The sequence below is a fragment of the Cajanus cajan genome, chromosome 3, assembly GCF_000230855.2.
Source record: "Cajanus cajan strain Asha chromosome 3, NIPB_CcT2T_4, whole genome shotgun sequence".
Classification (NCBI taxonomy): Eukaryota; Viridiplantae; Streptophyta; class Magnoliopsida; order Fabales; family Fabaceae; genus Cajanus; species Cajanus cajan.
The window spans coordinates 14793674-14816692 of record NC_138519.1 but is presented as its reverse complement, the minus strand read 5'-3'; the positions used below and the strand labels follow the sequence as shown (position 1 = coordinate 14816692).

The window sequence follows — 23019 nt, the reverse complement described above, 5'->3', positions numbered from 1 at the left end:
GTATGATTGAGGTTGGATTGAGGGGAAAAGGTTTTGGTTAGGGTTTTCATGATTTCTTCATGATTTCCATGGATTAATGGTTAAAACTTAATTTTATTGCTTAAAATGATGTTTTTTGATATTGTTTATGTTTTTTTTAATGGTTCAAATTCGTGTAATTTGGATTGGATTCATGATTGGAAGGAATTTTCAAGGTTTTCATGGGTTGCTGGTTGCAGAATGCGCTGGGCGCGCTGAGTGCAAGTCTGGGCGCTGAGCGTGAATATTTTGATTTTGAGGTCTTAATGAAAGTTGTAGCCTTGGATTTTAGCTTTCCAATGGCGTTGGAATCACCCAAAAAGGAGGTCTAGAACTCCAGATATGGATGTTTTAGTGAAGAGGGGTCAAGCTGTCAGCTTTATCTATAGCTGTTGCGGTTTTTATCATTTTTCACAAAGTAGATGATGGAATTAGGACTTGATGTCTTCATGAGAGTTATAGGAAACTTTCTTATCTTTCATATGAAATAAGGATGAGCATGGTAGGAGTAGTATAACCCCTGATACGCTGTTTATAGTTTATACTAATTATTCTATTGATTATTATATTAGTTATTGTTACGTTATTTGATGGATGATATTGATGTGAATTTGAATTATGAGTTGAGATATTGTATGATTATGATTGTGATGTCTCACATTGATGACTAGGATGGCACGACCCCTGGGTAAGTGGTGCTATAGGGAAGGCGTGACCCTAGTATGATGTGGGATGAGTAGGACAGTTAACACCACCACTTATGTCGCTTATGGCAGCCCTGGCATAGGGTTAATTGCAAGAGATTGTATTGATTGTAATGTGATTGTGTTTCCTCACACCAAAATGGCGAGGGACGGCACGGCCCCTGGGTAAGTGATGCTACAGGGAGGGCGTGACCCCTGGTCTGGTGTGGGTTGAGTGAGGCAATTAACCTGTATCACTTGTGTCAGATGTGGCGAGGCCTTGGCATAGTGTTAATTGTTGGATTGGCACGAATGTTGTATGTGAATATGATGAGTAATTGATATATATATATACACACTATATAATGAGTTATGATGAAATTATACTGTGATATGATTGAATGTATTTTGCATATAGATAATTTTTCTTTTCTCACCGTATAAATTGTTGATATTTTAGGTGGAGAGGATCCAACTGCAAGTGGTATATAGAATGCCATCCGTTAATTTGGGAAATGCTCTGATAGTGTGACATCGGGGCAAGAGGATCTCTAGGATAGAATATTTGGTATTGTAATAAATGTTATTTTCTTTGAAAAATGTGTAAACTCTTGAATTTTATCTTTCAAGTTTTATTTTTCAGTCAGAACAGTTATGAAGTATTATGTGAACCCTTTTATCAACTTAAAAAGTTTATTTTCCTTAATTTTTTTTTATTATATTTCGATATATGTGTTGGGGTAGTAAGGGTGTCACATTTAGTGGTATCAGAGCAGGTCGATTCAATCGGCCGTAAGTTATGAGTCTACTATGCTTGTTTGGTAGATGAATGGTGTAGTAAATTGAATGTTGAATTTATTGATATAACGACGATTGATTAAATTTGTTAGTTTAGAGTATGATTGTTAACTTTTCTGGGAGGACAGAAAAACAATGGCAGGAGGTAGAAACGATCGTGCAATCGCTGATGCTCTGCAAGCGATGGCTCAGGCTATTGGTAATCTGAACCAACGACCAGAGATAGATTGGCTAGAGAGATTTCAGCGAAATAATCCGCCAAGCTTTCGTGGAGGCTATAATCCTGATGGAGCTGCTGATTGGATTTTTGAAATTGAAAAGATATTCCAAGCTATGGGATGTCCTTTGATACAGAAGGTAACTTTGGCCGTTTTTATGCTTTCTGGAGAGGCTGGCATCTGGTGGCAAGGTGTTTTGCAAAGAATGATGGCTGCGGGAACTCAAGTAAACTGGGATAACTTCAAGCGGCTGTTCTTGGAGAAATATTTTCCCCGAGATGTGAGACATAAGAAACAGGTGGAATTCCTTGAATTGAAACAAGGAGAGAATTCTGTGGCTGAATACGTGACTAAATTTGAAGACTTGGTTAGATTCTGCCCTATGTATGATGGTGTAGACAATGAGGAGGACAAATGCGTGAAGTTTGTGAGCGGTCTTCGCCCTGAGATCAAACAAGTGTTCAATTATCAAGGGATTACTCACTACCATGAATTAGTAAACAAGTGCAGAGTATTTGATGAGGACAACCGAGCTAGGGTAACTCATTATAAGAGTGGAGGACCGATGAGAAATACTAAGTTTGGTTCAGCTAATAAGAATAAACCTTATACCAAGTTTGCAGGGGACTCAAGTTCTAAGGTGAATCATCAAGGTTCTACGCAACAAAGAAGCCAAGTTCCAATGGTTAGCCAAACTTCTGGAAGGGGAAGTGTGGGTTTTGTTCCACACAACAACTGTTTTAAATGTGGAAAGCCAGGTCATAGAGCAGCTGAGTGTCGGATGCAAAAGGTACTGATATGCTTCAAATGCAAAGCAGAAGGACACAAGGCTAGTGAATGTCCTCAGAATAGGAAAGAAACAACAGAGATTGAAGGGAACGCTAACAAACCTCGAACCACAGGAAGAGTATTTGCTTTGAGTGGTGCTGAAGCTACTCAATCCGAGGACTTAATTCAGGGTATGTGTTTCATTAATGGAACTCCTTTAACCGTTTTATATGATTCTGGTGCAACTCACTCTTTTATATCACACGCATGTGTGTCTAAGTTAAAATTACCTGTCTCTTCCTTATCTTTTGAGTTAATTGTCGAAACACCCACTAATGGTTCTGTAATTACTTCTGATGTCTGTCCAAAATGTCCTCTAACTATTGAAGGTAGAGATTTCCTGGTTGACTTAATTTGTTTACCTCTAAGTCAACTAGATGTTATTCTGGGTATGGACTGGTTATCTTCCAATCATGTCCACTGTGCTTGTAAATCTATTGTTTTTGGTGAACCTGTTGAAAGAGTGAGTAAGGATTATTTGACTGCCAACCAAGTTAAGGTGTCTATGCAAGCGGATGCCCAAGTGTACATGTTGTTAGCTTCTTTAAATTCTGAGAAAAATGTTTCAGTAAATGAACTGCCTGTTGTATGTGACTTTTCGGATGTCTTCTCTGAGGTGTCTAGCTTACCACCTAGAAGAGAAGTAGAATTTTCCATAGATTTAGTTCCAGGAGCAGGACCTATTTCTATTGCACCTTATAGGATGTCACCCATAGAGTTAGTGGAACTGAAAAAGCAAATAGAAGAATTATTGCAGAAGGGGTTTGTGAGACCTAGTGTATCACCTTGGGGAGCACCCGTACTCTTAGTCAAAAAGAAGGATGGTAGTATGCGGTTGTGTGTAGATTATCGCCAGTTGAACAAGGTGACCATTAAGAACAAATATCCGTTGCCTAGGATAGATGATCTTATGGATCAGTTGGTAGGTGCTTGTGTGTTTAGTAAAATCGATCTTAGATCAGGGTACCATCAGATTAGAGTTAAGAGTGAAGATGTACCTAAGACAGCCTTTAGAACTCGCTATGGACACTATGAGTATCTAGTAATGCCTTTCGGTGTGACAAATGCTCCTGCAATTTTTATGGACTACATGAACCGGATTCTTCATCCATACTTGGATAAATTTGTAGTTGTCTTTATAGATGACATACTAGTTTATTCCAAGACTAAAGAGGAGCATGAGGAACACTTAAGGGTAGTACTACAAACACTCAGGGAGAAACAACTTTATGCTAAGTTGTCCAAGTGTGATTTTTGGCTAGAGGAGGTGAGTTTCTTAGGGCATGTAATTTCGAGTAGAGGTATAACAGTGGATCCATCTAAAGTTGAGGCTGTGCTGAATTGGGAGGCACCTAAGTCAGTTAGTGAGATTAGGAGTTTCCTTGGATTGGCTGGATACTATAGAAGATTCATAGAAGGATTCTCTAAGTTAGCATTACCCTTGACAAGCTTGACTAGGAAAGGAGTTATGTTTGTATGGGATAGTAAATGTGAGGATAGTTTCCGAGCCCTTAAGGAAAAATTGACTAGTGCACCTGTTTTAGTATTGCCTGATCTTAGCAAGACTTTTGTGATTTATTGTGACGCTTCTAAGATGGGTTTGGGTGGAGTGTTAATGCAAGAAGGAAAGGTCGTATCTTATGCATCTAGGCAATTAAAAATACATGAGAGGAATTACCCCACCCATGATCTTGAATTAGCAGCTGTGGTATTCACACTTAAGATTTGGAGACATTATTTGTATGGTTCAAAATTTGAAGTGTTTAGTGATCATAAGAGTCTTAAGTATTTATTTGACCAAAAAGATTTAAATATGAGGCAAAGGAGATGGTTGGAATTTCTTAAGGACTATGATTTTGATCTTAATTATCATCCAGGAAAAGCTAATGTGGTAGCTGATGCTTTGAGTAGGAAATCTTTGCATTTGTCTTCTCTTATGATTAGGGAGATGGATCTTTTGACCCAATTTAGAGACTTAAGTTCGACTTGTGAAGTGACTCATAATAGTGTGAGATTAGGTATGACTCGGGTGACTAGTGAGTTGTTGAGGGAAATTGGAGAAGCTCAGTTAGTGGATTCATTTCTAGAGGCTAGACGAAAGGATATAGGACAAGGGAGAAGAATTTACCTTGGGTGCAGATGGAGTGGTAAGATTTAGAGATCGAGTATGTGTGCCTAGTAACCCTACACTTAAACGACTGATACTAGAGGAAGGTCATAAGAGCAAGCTTAGTTTTCATCCAGGAGCAACTAAGATGTATCAAGACCTAAGGAAGATATTCTGGTGGCCTAGGATGAAGAAAGATATAGCTGAATTTGTGAGTGCCTGTCTAGTATGTCAGAAGGCTAAGATAGAGCATCAAAAACCTTCAGGACTACTTCAGCCTTTGAGTATACCCGAGTGGAAGTGGGATAGCATCTCTATGGACTTCATAGTTGCTTTGCCTAAAACTAGGAAAGGGCATGATTCCATTTGGGTTATAGTTGATAGGTTGACCAAGAGTGCACATTTCCTACCTATTAACATTAGGTTTTCTCTGGAGAGATTGGCTAGACTGTATATTGATGAAATCGTGAGATTACATGGGATACCATCTAGCATAATTTCAGACAGAGACCCTAGATTCACCTCTAGATTTTGGGAGAGCCTACAACAAGCTTTGGGAACCCAACTAAGACTTAGTTCAGCTTACCACCCTCAAACTGATGGTCAGACTGAGAGGACTATTCAGTCTTTAGAGGATTTGCTTAGAGCCTGTGTTTTGGACCAAGGAGGAAGTTGGGATGGCCTTTTACCTTTGATAGAGTTTACCTATAATAATAGTTACCACTCTAGCATAGGTATGGCACCCTATGAAGCCTTGTATGGTAGGAGGTGTAGAACTCCTTTGTGTTGGAGTGAGCCTGGAGACAATGTCATCTTAGGACCTGAGATTGTGCAACAAACTACTGAAAAAGTTAAATTGATACAGGATAGGATGAGGACAGCTCAGAGTAGACAGAAAAGTTATGCTGACAGAAGAAGAAAGGATTTAGAATTTCAAGAAGGTGACCATGTATTCTTGAAAGTCACTCCGTGGACTGGGGTTGGCAGGGCATTAAAATCCAGAAAACTTACTCCTCGATTTATTGGTCCTTTTCAAATTCTTAAAAGAGTCGGCAATGTTGCCTACCAAATTGCTTTGCCTCCTAATTTGTCAAATCTTCATGATGTCTTTCACATTTCTCAACTTCGAAAATATATCCACGATCCTTCGCATGTGATTGAGTCGGATCATATTGAGGTTAAGGAGAACTTGACGATGGAAGCTACCCCGGTGAGAGTCGAGGATCGAATGGTAAAGCAACTTAGGGGTAAAGAAATTCCTTTGGTAAAAGTTATTTGGGGAGGAGCTATACCAGAAAGTGCTACTTGGGAACTAGAGGAGAAGATGAGAACTTCATATCAATTTTTGTTTAATTCAGGTAATTTCGAGGACGAAATTTCTAAAAGGAGGGGAGTAATGTAACATTCCAAAAAATTTTATTTTTATGTATTTTTATACGAATTTTACTATTCACGTATACGTATTGTACTATTTACATATACGTATTTTACTATTTATATATATACGTATTTTACTATTCATATATACGTATTTTACTATTCATATATACGTATTTTACTATGCAATTGCATAGTAAATGGCTGCTGAAGGGAACTCACGAGGGAAGCAAGTTTCCATTTATAAATGAATTTGAATATTTTAATGAATAGTGCATAGTAACTTATAATATTATTTTAATGAATAGTAACCTATGCATAGTAACTTCAAAAATTCTATAAATAGGAGCTTAAGGTTTTTGAAAATTCATAATTTTAGAGAGAAGAAATTCTAGAGAAATAAAAAGAGAGAATAAGAGAGGAGGTTCTGCTCTAATTCCGGTCCCGATTTAAGAAAAAGAGGAGGAGGTTCTGCCCAAGTTCCTATTCATCCAGGTACGGGGGAAAAGGGGATTATTTATATGTAGAGTACATGAGGGAATTGGGTAGAGGAATAATTTCTTAAGATCACGTTTAATTTATCTGAATGGAAGGCTGAGCCTCCTATTATTTTGTAATTTAAATGTTCTTGATAAAAGACTAAAATTTACATCTTTGTTATATTTTTTATGATTTGGAAAATATAAATGGATTCCTAACTAGGAGGCACTGCCACCTTTACTGGAGTTAATTTATATTTTCTTTATTATTATCTATATATATATATATGTATTCCTAGTTTTTCACTATATTGTAAGGATAGTACTTATAAGACTTAATCTGGTATGTATGAGTTTGAATTATCACATTGATTCCATGTTCTATGTATGATTGAGGTTGGATTGAGGGGAAAAGGTTTTGGTTAGGGTTTTCATGATTTCTTCATGATTTCCATGGATTAATGGTTAAAACTTAATTTTATTGCTTAAAATGATGTTTTTTGATATTGTTTATGTTTTTTTTAATGGTTCAAATTCGTGTAATTTGGATTGGATTCATGATTGGAAGGAATTTTCAAGGTTTTCATGGGTTGCTGGTTGCAGAATGCGCTGGGCGCGCTGAGTGCAAGTCTGGGCGCTGAGCGTGAATATTTTGATTTTGAGGTCTTAATGAAAGTTGTAGCCTTGGATTTTAGCTTTCCAATGGCGTTGGAATCACCCAAAAAGGAGGTCTAGAACTCCAGATATGGATGTTTTAGTGAAGAGGGGTCAAGCTGTCAGCTTTATCTATAGCTGTTGCGGTTTTTATCATTTTTCACAAAGTAGATGATGGAATTAGGACTTGATGTCTTCATGAGAGTTATAGGAAATTTTCTTATCTTTCATATGAAATAAGGATGAGCATGGTAGGAGTAGTATAACCCCTGATACGCTGTTTATAGTTTATACTAATTATTCTATTGATTATTATATTAGTTATTGTTACGTTATTTGATGGATGATATTGATGTGAATTTGAATTATGAGTTGAGATATTGTATGATTATGATTGTGATGTCTCACATTGATGACTAGGATGGCACGACCCCTGGGTAAGTGGTGCTATAGGGAAGGCGTGACCCTAGTATGATGTGGGATGAGTAGGACAGTTAACACCACCACTTATGTCGCTTATGGCAGCCCTGGCATAGGGTTAATTGCAAGAGATTGTATTGATTGTAATGTGATTGTGTTTCCTCACACCAAAATGGCGAGGGACGGCACGGCCCCTGGGTAAGTGATGCTACAGGGAGGGCGTGACCCCTGGTCTGGTGTGGGTTGAGTGAGGCAATTAACCTGTATCACTTGTGTCAGATGTGGCGAGGCCTTGGCATAGTGTTAATTGTTGGATTGGCACGAATGTTGTATGTGAATATGATGAGTAATTGATATATATATATATACACTATATAATGAGTTATGATGAAATTATACTGTGATATGATTGAATGTATTTTGCATATAGATAATTTTTCTTTTCTCACCGTATAAATTGTTGATATTTTAGGTGGAGAGGATCCAACTGCAAGTGGTATATAGAATGCCATCCGTTAATTTGGGAAATGCTCTGATAGTGTGACATCGGGGCAAGAGGATCTCTAGGATAGAATATTTGGTATTGTAATAAATGTTATTTTCTTTGAAAAATGTGTAAACTCTTGAATTTTATCTTTCAAGTTTTATTTTTCAGTCAGAACAGTTATGAAGTATTATGTGAACCCTTTTACCAACTTAAAAAGTTTATTTTCCTTAATTTTTTTATATTATATTTCGATATATGTGTTGGGGTAGTAAGGGTGTCACAATTGGGGACCAAATTGAGACCTAAAATTAAAGTGAGACTAAATTGAAACAAAAAAATATTATCAGGGACCAAAAGAGGTTTTTAACCAAAATAAAATTATTTCATAAAAAAGAAATTTTCTTAGAATATTGAGTATTTTAAGAGTTAATATAATTTATAATAATATAATTGTGTAGTTCAATATGATTGAATTAATTTTCTTTCTAAGGACATGGTCTAATTAATATTTAAAGAAAATCTTCTGTTCCACATCAATTAGAGATAAGACAATTAAAGAGTATATAAGTGGAAGTAACACTCACCTTACAAGTTAATTATTTTGCAGGTTGAGTTAGACCTATAATCTACATTCTAATATAACCTACATTCTAAAATTTCAAAAGATCATCAATCACATGTTGGAGGTGTGAAAGCATATCCTCAATTCTTCACATGAATTCATTATGAGTGTTTAAAAGATAATGATCAAAGAATTAATGGTAATTTAACACCCATATATTATTTCTTACCCTATACCAACATTTTTTCTTGTAAGATACATACGTCAAATAATTTAGATTATGCACCTCTTAGTATCTTCTCTTAATATTATTTTTATCCTTTGTTGTAATATGTCATTTATTTTTCATATTAATATTTCAGATGCCATATTTCTGGCTCACAACACGATCGAGAAGCATATTGCTAGCTCACAAACCTCTCGCAACACAAGAAGCATACACTTTGTTAGGTACCTGCCTAAACTTGAAGTTAAGTTCATATGATTTTTTGAAATTACATGTTTTAATTTTTGTGTCTCTTTCTATGTTCTCATGGAATGATATCCTTTGTGATACGAAGGAGAATGATGTGACCCTTGATAATGGGTTCTTTAATATTAGGCTTATATATATTTTTTAAGATGTTGCACCATTGTCGGAAATCAAATTAAAAGAAATTCAAAGTTAATGGACAAACTTCTTTTTAAAAAAAATTAGAAATAGATCATGATTTTTCATGCAATAGTTAAACATTTCAAACTTAGATGTATTGTTTAATTTTTAATAGTTAAACATTTTTCATGTTTTAATTATTAGTTTTATTTATTGATCTAAATGTGCGTATCAAAATATAAATGTGTGGATTAATTTGTCTTGGGAGTTATATTTGTTTTCATTGATGGTTAAAACATAGAGAAACAAAATATGGATATATGGATCAATCTCCCTAAGAATTATATATGTATATTATAGGTTAAATAATAAACAACTTAAAAATAAATATTTTTTTTTAAAAAGACACATCTACATCGATTCAACTATGAATAGATGTAGATGGATACATAATTCTACATCCGTGGAGAAGGTGTGAGCCCAGTCAGTGGCTTTGTGCATTTTAGCAGGGATGGTTACGGTTTCATCGTTTTCCGCTTGTGCAGTCATTATAGTGGATGAGTAACATTTGAAAGAGATTAGAGTGTTGGGATTCAGAAAGAAAGCTGAAGGTCAAGAGAATTCAAAGCGTGTAGGATAGGGAATGTAAGGAGCAAGATTACGAGGGAAGATATAAGGTTTCTTGGAACAGAAAAATATTTTCTATCTTTAATATTATTATGAAGTGGTGTCCTCTTGTCTTCCTCGAGTAGTGTGTAATGTGGAGCGTGCATTAAATTCGGAGTAAAGGATATGTCTTTTCAAGTAAAAACCCCAAATGACGGTTGTGCTACTTATTAATTTAAACGTGTTATTCCTTCAATGTAGAGAATGTTTGTCTTCGACTATGTTTGACAGACTCTATGTTTAATGATGAAGGTCATTAAATACAAGAGTGCTAGACTGAATTTTCAGATGCATGAGATGAATATTCAGATGCAAGGGAGGTTTCCTAGACGCTTCATCAGACGAAGATTCTCAGACGTAGTAATTTCTTACTGCACTCTGAGGAGTATTCAAACAGTGATTTATTACATTTTTCATTTCCACTTCCATGAAATCTGTATTATTGTAAAAAGATGAAATTGAAAATGAAAGATTGCTATGCAATTGACCCAACAAACCATAAAAACGTAAATGTGAATGAAAAATTGAAATGGTTACAAAGAAAGAGAGAAGGTGTTGCAATGCAATGAATGGGTCTCCGAAATTTTGAAACATTGATAGTATGAATGAATTATACAAAAAAAAAATACTAAAAGATTTCACCTGGGTATCAGGGGGACGAATTTGAACTTATATATGTCGAAGCACCTATAATTGAAGATAATAAATCATCACAACAATAAGTGAGAAGGAATAAATAACAATCCGTATGAATTTGTAGGATAGGTTTTGGTTTGCCCAAACCCCCAAAAAATTGTAACGTACAATGAGAAGTTATCTGGAGTTTCAGAGAAGTTATGAATGTGAGAGTAGTGGGTTAGTTTGAAAAGTGAAGGAGATGAAAGGCACATGTCTAATTTTAAAACCTAAATTTTTCTATTGCCGGTTATATCCATATAGATTAAGAAAGGCAACATATTAATAAAGGGTAAATTAGTCATAAAATTTGTGGAAACCAAATTGAAGTATCCCCTTTATCTATTGTTATAGATGTGAATTTTGTAAATCCAACCGAAGTTCATATCACTTTATATATATGTTTATTAAGTTATTTAACTATTAAATATATGTAAAGTTGTATAAATTGATTTTAATTATTTATTATTAAAATAATGAATTATTATTAATGCATATGACATGGTGCATGAGCATACTGTATGATATGATTTTTAAGTAAAAAATTTGAGAGGAAAAGAAAAGTTTGTAAAATAGTTTGAAAATATTTTTATTTTACAATAAGGGCAGTCATCAAATTAATTAATATAATAAATTGTTTATGTGGAGCCCCTCTTTTATTATTTGAATTTTATGGTGTGGCCACATCAAATGAGTATTACTTACATCACCCATCTTGATTCTTATGATTGACTTGTTTATATTGTGTGTTTAAGGATTCTATAAATATAATGAGGAATCCTAGCATTTTGTACTACAGATTAGACGTAGATCATAGAGTTGGTGCTCGAATACTAAGATAAAATCTCTATCTCATCTTTTTCTTTCCCTTAATTTTCTTTATTGCATCATAGTATGATCATATAAATTGCATAAGAACTCATTGATCATATTAGCATGTTATCTCTCATATATATTAAATGTATATCATAGAGTTGGTGATGGAATACCAAGATAAAATCTCTATCTCATTTTTTTCTACCCGTTAATTTTCTTTATTGCATCTTAATTATTAAGATCATATAAATTGCATTAGAACTGCATTGACCATACTCTTTAAATTTTAATTACCTTAATCAATTGTAGTAAAAAAAAAATAGGAAAATTTTATTTAAGGTGTAAGAAAAACTTTCTAGATTGAGTTTTGAAAATCCAATCCATCCCCTTCGTGGACTTCTTGCCATTTGTCTAACATTGTTTTCAACAATTGATAGTCCCCAATCTTGATAAAGAGGGAAATGAATAACTTTTGGATATTTATTTCTGTATTTTCTTCTCCCTTGTCCAATCTTAACTCTTACACATATATCCCTTCTCCTTATAAAGTAGGAATTTAACTTCATTCGAGACAATTCTCTAGAAAAATTTGAAGATATGAAATTAAAAGGAATGAAGAAAGGAAATAGTTGCTTGCCATTGCATTGCTCACATAATATACAAAATCTCTAAACATTGACAATTCTAAAAAATTCTATTGATAAATAAGAATAACATTGGTAACTTGGTTTCCATCAACATAGTAGATGCATTACAAAGGCAACTTAGCTATCCACCTATTGAACATGGCGAAACCTTCGTCAGGCTTATACTCAGCAGCTGTATGTCCTGAGCCCTGAATTTAATTACAATAATATCAATTTTGGACAATTCTATAGACAAATTTTTCACCACAACATGTATTTTTCTTAAAAAAGGTGAGTTGAGAGAGAGAATAAGAATATAAATGAGTACTTGTGATATCTTAATGATAATATATATATATATATATATATATATATATATATAAAGCAAATAAATTTTCCAACTTATTTTTTCTGCTAAAACTGAAACTGAACATTCCACATCTAATAATTTGTTATCTTATTAACTACAATGTTATTAATTGAATTTGAAATTTGAAATATGCAATTAATTTGCTCCCATTAACATTTTGCACATGTTTAATATTTTCAATATGCATTTAACACACTCATTTGTATTCTACAAGTATCAATGGTCCGGATGAAACTTTAATTATTGAAAAATGAGAAAGCCAAATGTAGGTTGGGGCTTCAACTCCGAAATGTTTTGTCTCTTCACCTTTTTTTTTTTCCAATCATACTATATATATCTCAATCATGAACAAACTAGTTACCTTTATGTAACCCTTTTCATATATACTAACACTATTACTTTAAATTTTCATGTCTATTCCTATGTATATATTATTTGATTACAAATTTGCAATAAAAAAGGAATGTGTAATCGTACAAGGTTTCATTGGACTCTTATTTGTCGAGTAGTGCTTCATCAAGAAAGAGCACATGTATAGGGTGAATGATAAATGTGATGGTAATGATTTGATAACTATTTTGATTAATAAGCATAGGAATAATTATGTGTGGTTGCAAGGTGATATATATTGTTTAGAGGAAGAGGGTGAGAACAATGAAGCATGTTTCTACTCAACAACATTCGGGGGCTAGTAGTGTTCCCAATGTTGTGGAAAGGGAGCATGTTGCAACTATATAGCCTTTCTTGCTAGCAATAGTAGCTGGAAAGGCTATCAAGGTTGGTTTTCACGTCGTGCCTAACACAACTCACTTTTTAAACGTGCTTTTTCTTAGCTCATGTAAGCGCCCTATTTTTGTTTCAATGTTAAACTCCTTTGAATTTATATTATTCACTAGTAGAAAATAAGCATATTATGTCACCCCTTTTACGTCGGAAATACGAAAATCCGACGTAAAAAAAATGCGGTGGCATTTTTGTAATTTTTGCGAACTTTTTTACGTCGCACCTGGTAAGGTCCGACGTAAAAAGTCCAATCTACGTCGCACCTGGGAAGGTCTGACGTAAAAAGTCCAATTTACGTTGCACCCTACCAGGTCCGACGTAAAAAAGACGCAAATTTGAATAAGAGAGCGCGAGGCACACCGCGCGCATTCACTTTTCATCACTTTTCATTTTTTTCTCTGTAAACCCTCTCCCTCTTCTTTGTTACTGAATCGTTTTCTTGTTTTTTGCATAGGGATGAACTCTTTGTTACTTATTTGCACATTGTTGCTGCTCCTCAGGTATGAAACAAGGTTTCGTTAGCACTTTTCTACTTAGCATTGCTACTCTGGTTATCTATTTTATTCGATTTTTTGGTTGTTTTATTTGTGTAGGTAGTGGACATTTTTTTTTTTGTTATTCTACGAAGCAGAATGGCTTGTTCTGCAAGCAGAACGGCCTGTTATGCAAGCAGAACGGGCCGTTCTCCAAGCAGAACGGGCCGTTCTCCAAGCAGAACGGGCCGTTCTCCAAGTAGAACGGGCCGTTCTGCCTGCGTTCTTAAGTTTTTTTTTTTTTGTTTTTTTACGAATTTTTTACATTGGGTTTCGTAATTTCCGACGTAAATTTACGTCGGATTTGAAGCCCCGACGTAAAATTTACGTCTCCCGCTTCTACGTCGGTACGTTTTCTGACGTAAAAAGCCTAAAATATCCGACGTAGTACATCTCTTTTGTACTAGTGATTTTTAAGCTTTATCAAGAAATTAGGGATGTATTAACATTTTTTCATTAATTAGAAGATTGAATTCTACATATGATAGTAAGTTAAAAGATATTAGGGACATAACATTAGTCCTCATAACAAATATTGATGGAAATATACTTCCTAAGAATCCCTTTGGAAGAGATAAACCCAAGAAAAGTGAAGGTTGATAAATTTGGTTTGAAGAATTGTAGGGCACATACCCTTATTTTGTAAGGTATCCTACCTGAATAGAAACCGTGAAAGAAATAATAAAAAAGAAGTATATAAAACCTAGAGAAAACTAGAACCAAAACTAGTCTTAAATGTCTTTAAAACTTCTCTAATACACTCACACTTGCTATAGCATTTTCTCCACCACTACTAAGCCATTGGTTCCTGGTTTTAACCTATTTTTTTAGTGCTCACATTCATTTTTATAAAAAAAAAAAAGAGCCAAAAAGGAAATCAAAGAAAAATAACAAAGGTATACAAAAAAAAATTGTGAAAAGTGAGAAAAGAACAAAAAAAATAGAGCACTTGGCTTTATATTTTTGGAACTTATTTATTGGCTTTTCTATCTGTTTTTAGTGGTTGGACATACAATCTAATTGTTCAAATTAATTTCACAATTTTTTTTTTCATTTTGTAAACAACTCTAGAGTCATTTATAGGACGTTTCCTTTGAAAGCTAGTGTTAAAATTGTCTTTTATTTTCTTGTTTTGTGTCATTTTAATATTTTTTTAGTTTGTCACATCTCTTGCTACTTGAGTTTAGACTTTCTTAATTGTGCTTTTTCAGTTTTGGTTGTTGGCTTCTTGTCTCTCTTGGTGTGTTATGCATTCTTGTGGTGTAGGTACAATTTTAAGGACACACCACTTGAAAGATCTGAATAATTTGAGATATATTGGAACAACTTCAAAGGCGATAGAAACTTGGAGAGATTGAGGCACCTCCAAACTTGAGAGAAACACCTTAGTGAGGCTTACTTGGTGTTCATTTTGTAGGAAAAAAAATGAAGGAAGGAAACTAGCAATGGAATTAGAGACGAAACATTGGAAACAAATCTGTCACAAAATCCATTACCAAATCTGTCTCTAAATTCATTTCTAATTGTTTGAATTGTATTTCATTTGTGTTTCGTTCAATTTCATTGTGGGTTTATTTCTTTCCATTTCTTTGTTTCCTTAAGCTTGTATTTGATCTTTAGGAGTGTTTTGGGAAGCTTTTAGTGTTCTTCCATCTCTCTAAAGTATTATTAGTGAAATTTAATATTTGTTAGTACTTGTGGAAGTGTCCTAAGGGGCTCCAAGTGTCACTTAGGCTTCCATTAGGGACACATCTAGCTTATTATCTTTTATAGTTCGTTTAATACTTGTGAAAGTGTTCTAAGGGACTCTAAGTGTAACTTAGACTTTCACCCTAGGGAAAAATAACTAGTATATGTTTTAATTGTTTTATTTTACATGTTTTTTGTTAGTATACTTGCTTAGGAGCATTTCTTCCTTATCCAATTTGTTTAGAAGGCTATAACCTTGCCTACTAGGGGTTTCTGCACACACACTTGAACTTCCTTTGTGAAAATTTTTATCACTTCAGTTTTGTAACCTATTTTCAAATCTTTGTGAAAAAACTTTCTTGATTAAAAATGAGTGATCATTCTCATCATAGTAGTGTGTGTGGTCAAAATTCCCAAAGTAATACGAAAAGTACTAAGGAAGAAATTATAGATTTAAAGGAATATATTAGGAGAAAAGAGGAGGAAAATGAAAAAAAAAAAAAGAATAAGGAAAATGAAAGAAATAATCAAGCCATAATAGAGTTATTGACTACGCTTGTGGTGAAAGGTGAGACTAGCAAGCCAAAAAGCCATGATGGTGAAGGGCCTTCCAAGCCTTTTAGAGGCAAACATGTAGAAGGAACCTCTAGGCCCAAAAGCCAACATACACATACCCATATCACCCAAAGTGAAGGGTTCAATGGTAGTCATCACTATGATGATTATTATCAAAGACCCCCTGGTTAACAAAGAACTAAGCATAAACATAGAGAACCTAAAGTTGACCTTCCCCACTTATATGGTAGAGACAATGTAGAAGAATATCTAGATTAGGAGATGAAGGTGGAACAACACTTTACTTGCCACAAAGTGAGTGAAGAGAAAAAGGTTCCCATGGTTACCTTGAGCTTTCAAGGGAATGTCATGTATTGGTGGATTTCCTTAGAAAAGGAGAAAAGATTTAGAGATAACCCTTTAATTTAATATTGGCATGATCTTAGCAGCATCTTGAGGAGAAGGCATATACCTTCATACTATGGTGACAGGCTCCAGGGACTCCAACAAAGAATCCTTAGTGTAGAAAAGTATAGAAAAACCATAGAGCTCTATATAATGAGGGAAAAATTTAGGGAGGAAGAAAGAACCATCATTGCTAGATTCCAAAGTGGACTTAATCTTGAGATTATAGATAGGGTTGAACTTTTATCCTATAGAGATTTAAAAGAACTAATCCAACTTTGCATTAGAGTAGAGCAACAAATCAAGAGGAAAGCTACTCACAAGAAGGAATCCTCTACCTTTTTACACCCTAAGAACCTTAAGGAAGAAGAGTACTCTTCCAAGAGTCACCCTAAAAGACAAAACATCCATAGAAAAATAAAAGAATAAGTCTTCACATAAGGTAGAAACCCCTAGTTCTAAGACCAAGCAATGTAAAGTTCTTTAAGTGTCTTGGGAGAGCCCACATTGCTTCTCAATGTCCCACTAAAACGACCATGATCATGGGGGGCATAGAAACTTATAGTATACAAGAGGAGGTTACTTCCTCTTCATCCACCTCTAGTAGTAATGAAGAAGGATAAAAGGTAAATACTAGTATCAAACAAGTTTATCCTCACGATGGTGATCTTTTAGTGGATAAAATGCTTCTTGGGAGCCAACCTTACCCTACTAGTCTATCACAAAGAGAGAACATCTTTCACACAAGATGTTTAGTTTCTAAAAAACTTTGTTATCTCATTGTTGATAATGGCTCGTGCTCTAATTTTCGTAGCATAAGGTTGGTCAACAAGCTAGCCCTCACTTCCATTCCCCATCCGATCACCCTTATAAACTTCATTAGCTTCATGAAGGTGAGGAATTGGAAGTGAACCAACAAGTAGAGGTAAGGTTCTCTATTGGGCATTATAAAGATAAATTTTTAAGTGATGTAATCCATATGGAAGCTTGCCATATTTTTCTTGGTAAGCCATGAAAATTTGACAAGTATACTATACATGATGGCCATACCAACAAAATAACCTTCACTCATAAAGAAAAGGAATTTTCTTTCCATCCACTAACACCTTTACAAGTGTTTGAGGACCAAAAGTAAATAAAAAAGAAAAGAGAAAAAGAAAAAGAAAAAAAAAACACTACTTTTAGAGAAAAGCAAGGAGGATAGTGTCATCATAAAAAATCTTGAGATAAGGGAAACTCACTTTTCTATTAAAGATGATTGTAGAAAGACTTTTCTTTTTCACAAAGATTTTAGCTCTTCCTTTACTATTTCCATAGACTTAGACCTTAAGATCCAAAAACAAAATATTTTTAAAAATAAAGGATCTCAAGTTCTTAGTCTCGTGAAGAAGAAATATACTTTACCTAGTTATACTTCTCATGTTACTACTTTAGTGGTGCCTAAAGTAGATAGTCATTGTCTATTTAGGACTCCTTTTACTTTAGTTATTTTAATAAAGCATCCAATGTTTGGTTTATATTGTTTATTGGATACATATAATGGTTTCTTATTTTCTATTTTTGATCTTAAGGGAAGTTTGAACTTAACTTGACTACATCGCTTTAAGACAAAATTAGATTATATGAGCCTTCTAAACTCTTCTTTACACCTTCTTCAATTTTGTATCTAACAAGTAATATGATCAAGGGTTATCTAGGTAGTTTCCTTATTATGTTCACTTTGTTTTCTTGTAGACGTCTAGGTTACTACATAGGGTACCTTAAGTAAGATACCTTAATTTGCTATAGTTTTAGTTCCTTCACATTTTTAGGATTTAGTTTTACACATAGACTACACTATAGTGAGGATCATATCCTTATCCTTAGAGGGTCTATTTCTCCTAGTTTAGGGAACCTTGTTAGAACTATAGAAGGAATCTTAATAAGATGCACTTTCCACACATATTACATGAATATATCATATTTATTGCTTGGTTTCTTATTTGTCTTGTATTTGATGCTATTTATGTGGAAGAATCACTTGATTTGAGGACAAATCCTTCTAAAATTAGAGGGGATGATGGAAATCTACTTTCCAAGAATCCCTTTGGAAGAAATAAGTCCAAGAAGGATGAAGGTTGATAAAGTTAGTTAAAAGAATTGTAGGGCACTTACCCTTATTTTGTAAGGTATCCTACCGTTGGAGGCCTATCCTACCTTAAAGGACTTGCATTGTTGCTAAACATTTTTCTTACTTATAATTCATTTTAGTAGTTATTGTATTAGGATATATTTGGGTGCCTTGTATTTTGGGTTAAGTAGTATAGGTAATTTTATCCTTGTATTACTTGAGGGTTTAATTAGTAGATTAGGCATGTTTAACTAACAAAGTCTTGTCAGACTTATTTGGATTTGGATGACACAAATCTTTTTATGACCCATAGGTTTGGATGTCCACTTTCTCATGCAAGTAGTTTGGGCTTCTAAACCATGCCAAGCTTGCCATCCAAGCTACAAATTAAGTCACATGACTTTAATAGACTTCTCAACAACTTATTAAAAGTAACACTAGTCTAGCAGTTGTAATGATTAGGTTAGGTAGTTGGAGTTAACTTAAGCTAACCTAGGTTATTCTTAAACTGGGATTAGCTTAATTTGTTCCATAAACTTCTAGATAACTAACTAGACTTATAGATTGTATCTTTGTACCCATTTTTAGATAGTTTTGTGTATTATGCATGAATTGGATGAAATTTTCTCTAATTCTCTCTCTCAAAGTTTGTTCCTCTCTTTGAAATTCTTCCTTAATTTTCTCTTATCCTCTCTTGAATGTGGTGAGAATTTGAAGAGACTTATCACTCTTCAAGGGTGTGGCATCACCTAAGGGAGATCCTATCTTTCCTTATTTGTTAGAAATGTATGGCATTGAAGGAGCTTGAAACACTACAAGAAAAATCCTGATTTTCGACAGAAATTTCTGTCAGAAACAGGTAAATTTCTGACGGATTTTTCTTTTTTCGATGAATTTCCAACAAATTTCAATTCCAACTCGGAAAAAGTGGCGTTGAAAAAAAAATCCGTCGAAAATAATTTTTCCAACAGAAATTTCTGACGGAAAATTCTGTCGGGAATTTCTAATAGAAAAATTCGTTGGAAAAAATCTGTCAGAAATTTCCGACAGAATTTTTCGTCGGAAATTATAATTTTTTTTTTAATTTTAATAAATTTATTAATGTAACAATCCTCATATTTGGCCTCTTAAGGGTTCTATTTCACGATATTTCACTGTTTAGCGTGTTTTATCCTTACTTGTGCAATTTCTGGGAAACTTCCCAGAAGGTCACTCATCCCTGTACTACTCTAGGTCAAGCACGTTTAACTGTGAAGTTTTGATGAGTAAGCTACCGAAATGTATATGTATGTTGTCAGTATAACTTGTACAAATTAATTCATTTAAGTCATCTTCAAATATACAATCTGATATTTGTACTATAATAATAATAATATATAATAATTTTATATTACGAATAATAATAATAATAATATATTTAATTATTCTTTATTTATATGTACTTATTTTTATGATTAACATCTACTTATTTCTATTTAAAATTATAATTTAAACTATTTAATTTTATAATTTATAATGATAATAAAATTTATAAAATTATATATATTTATTTATTACATACTTATAAATTAAATTTTAATATTTTAAATAAATTATTAATTAATTTAATATATTTATTTACCTTAAATCAAACGTATAAAATTCAAAAAATGTATTTATCCTTTTTTTTTTTTTCTAATTATCAACTATTAATAAAATACTAACTTAAAATCTTATCTAATTATATATAATATTCTCATATCAAATTTAAATCCAGATATTAGTTATATAAAAATATTAAGATCATATAATAAATTGTCAATAAGATTTTAGTTAAATAATTTAAAATAATTAATGTTTCATGTAACACCCCAATTTCTTTAAAAGGATATTTTTATTAGTAATGGCATTTCTGTAATTACTGAGGACATTTTCGTAATTTTATAAAGGTATTAGGGGCATTTGAGTAACTCGGAACGGGCTGTTCCGAAAGTGGAACAGGCCGTTCTGAGTATTAAAAATAAGCTAAAATTTTAGGTTGGGACGGGCCCAGAACGGGCCGTTCCAACAAGGAGAACGGGCCATTCCGGAGGGAGAACGGGCCGTTCTGCTGAGTTTGAGAACAGGCCATTCTGGTTTTGGAACGGGCCGTTCTGCTTTTTGGGAACGGGCCGTTCCGATTTTGGAACGGGCCGTTCCAGTTGAGAAATTTGCACAAATTCGAAGGATCCGGAACGGGCCGTTCCGAATTCAATACGGGCCGTTCCAGGTACACCAGTTTGCCTATAAATAGGAGGCTGAGGGGGTGAAAAATTATATACTGAGTGAGAAGGTGAAATCTTAGAGAGAGAAAGAGGAGAGAGAGAGAGAGAGAAAGAAAGAAAGAAAGAAAGAAAGAAAGGGAAGAAAGAGAGAATCCAGAGGAGGAGGCCCTGCCCAAGTTCCAGCTCCTGCTTATCCAGGTAAGGGGGGGAGTGAGAACCTCGCTCAGGGGTGTGGGGATAATTGTTGGATAGTTGTTTGTCGGATTGACCCCCAATCCCTTGCCGTTGTTCTGTTTGATTTTCTATTTACTCCACTTTGTTTTTTGTTGAAGGTGCCGTTGTTCTGTTTGATTTTCTATTTACTCTACTTTGTTTTTGTTAAAGGTGTCGTTGTTCTGTCCGATTTTCTATTTATTCTACTTTGTTCTTTGTTAAAAGTAATAAATGAATATGAAATTAATTTTAATAATAAATGAGGTTTAATATGAACAAGAATGTTCTCTGGATCTCTGTGAATTCCTGTGCGGACCTTATGAGGAGTATTTATGACATGACCATGTGAAATATGGACAAATGACATGAGACCTAAGAATGGACTATTGAGACAAACTATGATTATGATACTATGACAAATAATGACATGATGTACTAAATGAAATTATGTAATAAGTTAAATGTTGAGTTAATGAGATTATAAATGTATGACATGCATCATATGCATATATTACTCCAGGTGTGCCGCTGAGGCCGCATACCCACGACTAACAAGGTGTACTTTATGGTCACCCACGATGTAACATGCTAACAAGGTGTACCTTATGGTCACCCACGACTAACAAGGTGTACCTTAGGGTCACCCACGATGTAACATGCTAACAAGGTGTACCTTAGGGTCGCTAGTGATGTAACCAGGTGTACCTTAGGGTCACCAACGATGAATTGTGAATCTTCCGTATGGCGCCACATGCATGCATTTATGAGTTGAGTCCATGACATCATAAGCATGATAAATGAGTATATATATGTGATATTGACTATTTATGTGTATTGTTTACATGTGGCTTAGATATGTTGTGTGTGTGTGTGCTATCTAGCAGTTATTTCTGCACCTGAAACTGAGTGAGATGTTTCTCACTCCCTTGTTGTTTTTGTATATGTTTTAAATTGTGTTGCAGATGATCAGCATCATGGGGATGTTGGTGATGAGGCTTAAGGCTTTAGTGGGGCATGCTCTGATAGGATGTGACATCGGGCATAGCTAGGCTTGTTTTTTTTAGGGATGTTATTGTTTTAAAAGCTTTAATTTTCTCTTCTTATGTAATTTTGAACATTCTTGAGAAAAGACCAAAATGTACATCTTTGTTATATTTATTATTATATGATTTGGGAGTATAAATTAATCCCTAACTACGAGGCACTGCCACCTTTACTGGAGTTAATTTATATTTCCTTTATTATTATTTGTATATATATGATTTCTTGTTTTTCACTAAATTGTATTGAAAATCTTAACTTCTTTTCTTTTATAATTTCTACACTGGAGTTATGATTTATGAGTTACGAATGTGAATCTTCTGCCTTGTGATATTTGAAATATTTGTCAACTATGAAAGATTTTATTTACCCAAAAAGAAGAAAAGAAATATTTTATTGTTACATTTGTTGTATATTAATAATGGGGTAGAGGGTGTCACATTTAGTGGTATCAGAGCAGGTCGATCTAATCGGCCGTGAGTGTATTTATTTTGATTTTGTTGTGTACTCTGACAGTGTTTTGTTTGTTGTATACTTTGATGATGCTTTGCTTTGATAAGGATGATGATGATGTTCTCCTTGTGCTGATATTGAAAATGTTTGATATTGTTAAGTTATTTTGTATAATTAAAGGAATGATAGTCATGATAGTGTTAGCTAATACCATTATGACTGCTCTTCTTCATTCTTATGATTGCTTATTTGTTTGATACTTCTTGCTTATGTAAGAAGTAGTGGTTGAGTGGTATCACTTGTGTTGCAAGCATATGTGCGAGTAGTGATAGACGAAATATCGTGCTAATATTGTAGGAACTATTGAGGCCTTAGATTTGGGTAAGACATTGATTTTTCAAGTGTATTAAGAGTTTACGATTGGTGAAATTTTTGAAAGCTATAGTTTTAGCGATTGAATCCAAAGATGATGTATGAATTGGAATTTTGGTATTCTTAAGGAGAGAGATTAAAGTGTTGATAATTTCTAGAGTTTGATGATTGCATGTGAATTTATTTTCTAAGCCTGAATATGTGAGTTATCTGGTTTAGATTTGTAGTGGGAAGCTTTGATATGAA

The 23019-nt window shown here is 34.0% G+C and overlaps 1 protein-coding gene and 1 long non-coding RNA gene across 3 annotated transcripts in view; one reads left to right on the top strand and one right to left on the bottom strand.

The window, feature by feature from the left end:
- Positions 1–11993: 11993 nt before the first annotated feature.
- The window catches only part of LOC109793638 (serine carboxypeptidase-like 11), a 33566-nt gene continuing 22540 nt past the window's right edge, over positions 11994–23019 (bottom strand). For both annotated transcript variants that reach the window (XM_083070528.1, XM_083070529.1), the window contains one exon: positions 11994–12215. In XM_083070528.1, coding sequence (XP_082926654.1) covers positions 12132–12215 — 84 coding nt within the window. In that variant the 3' untranslated portion in view covers positions 11994–12131. The remainder of the gene's footprint in view (positions 12216–23019) is intronic.
- Positions 12531–15276, top strand: LOC145955589 (uncharacterized). Its single transcript, XR_014432242.1, has 2 exons — positions 12531–13659; positions 14959–15276. It is a non-coding gene; the product is annotated as an uncharacterized LOC145955589 (long non-coding RNA).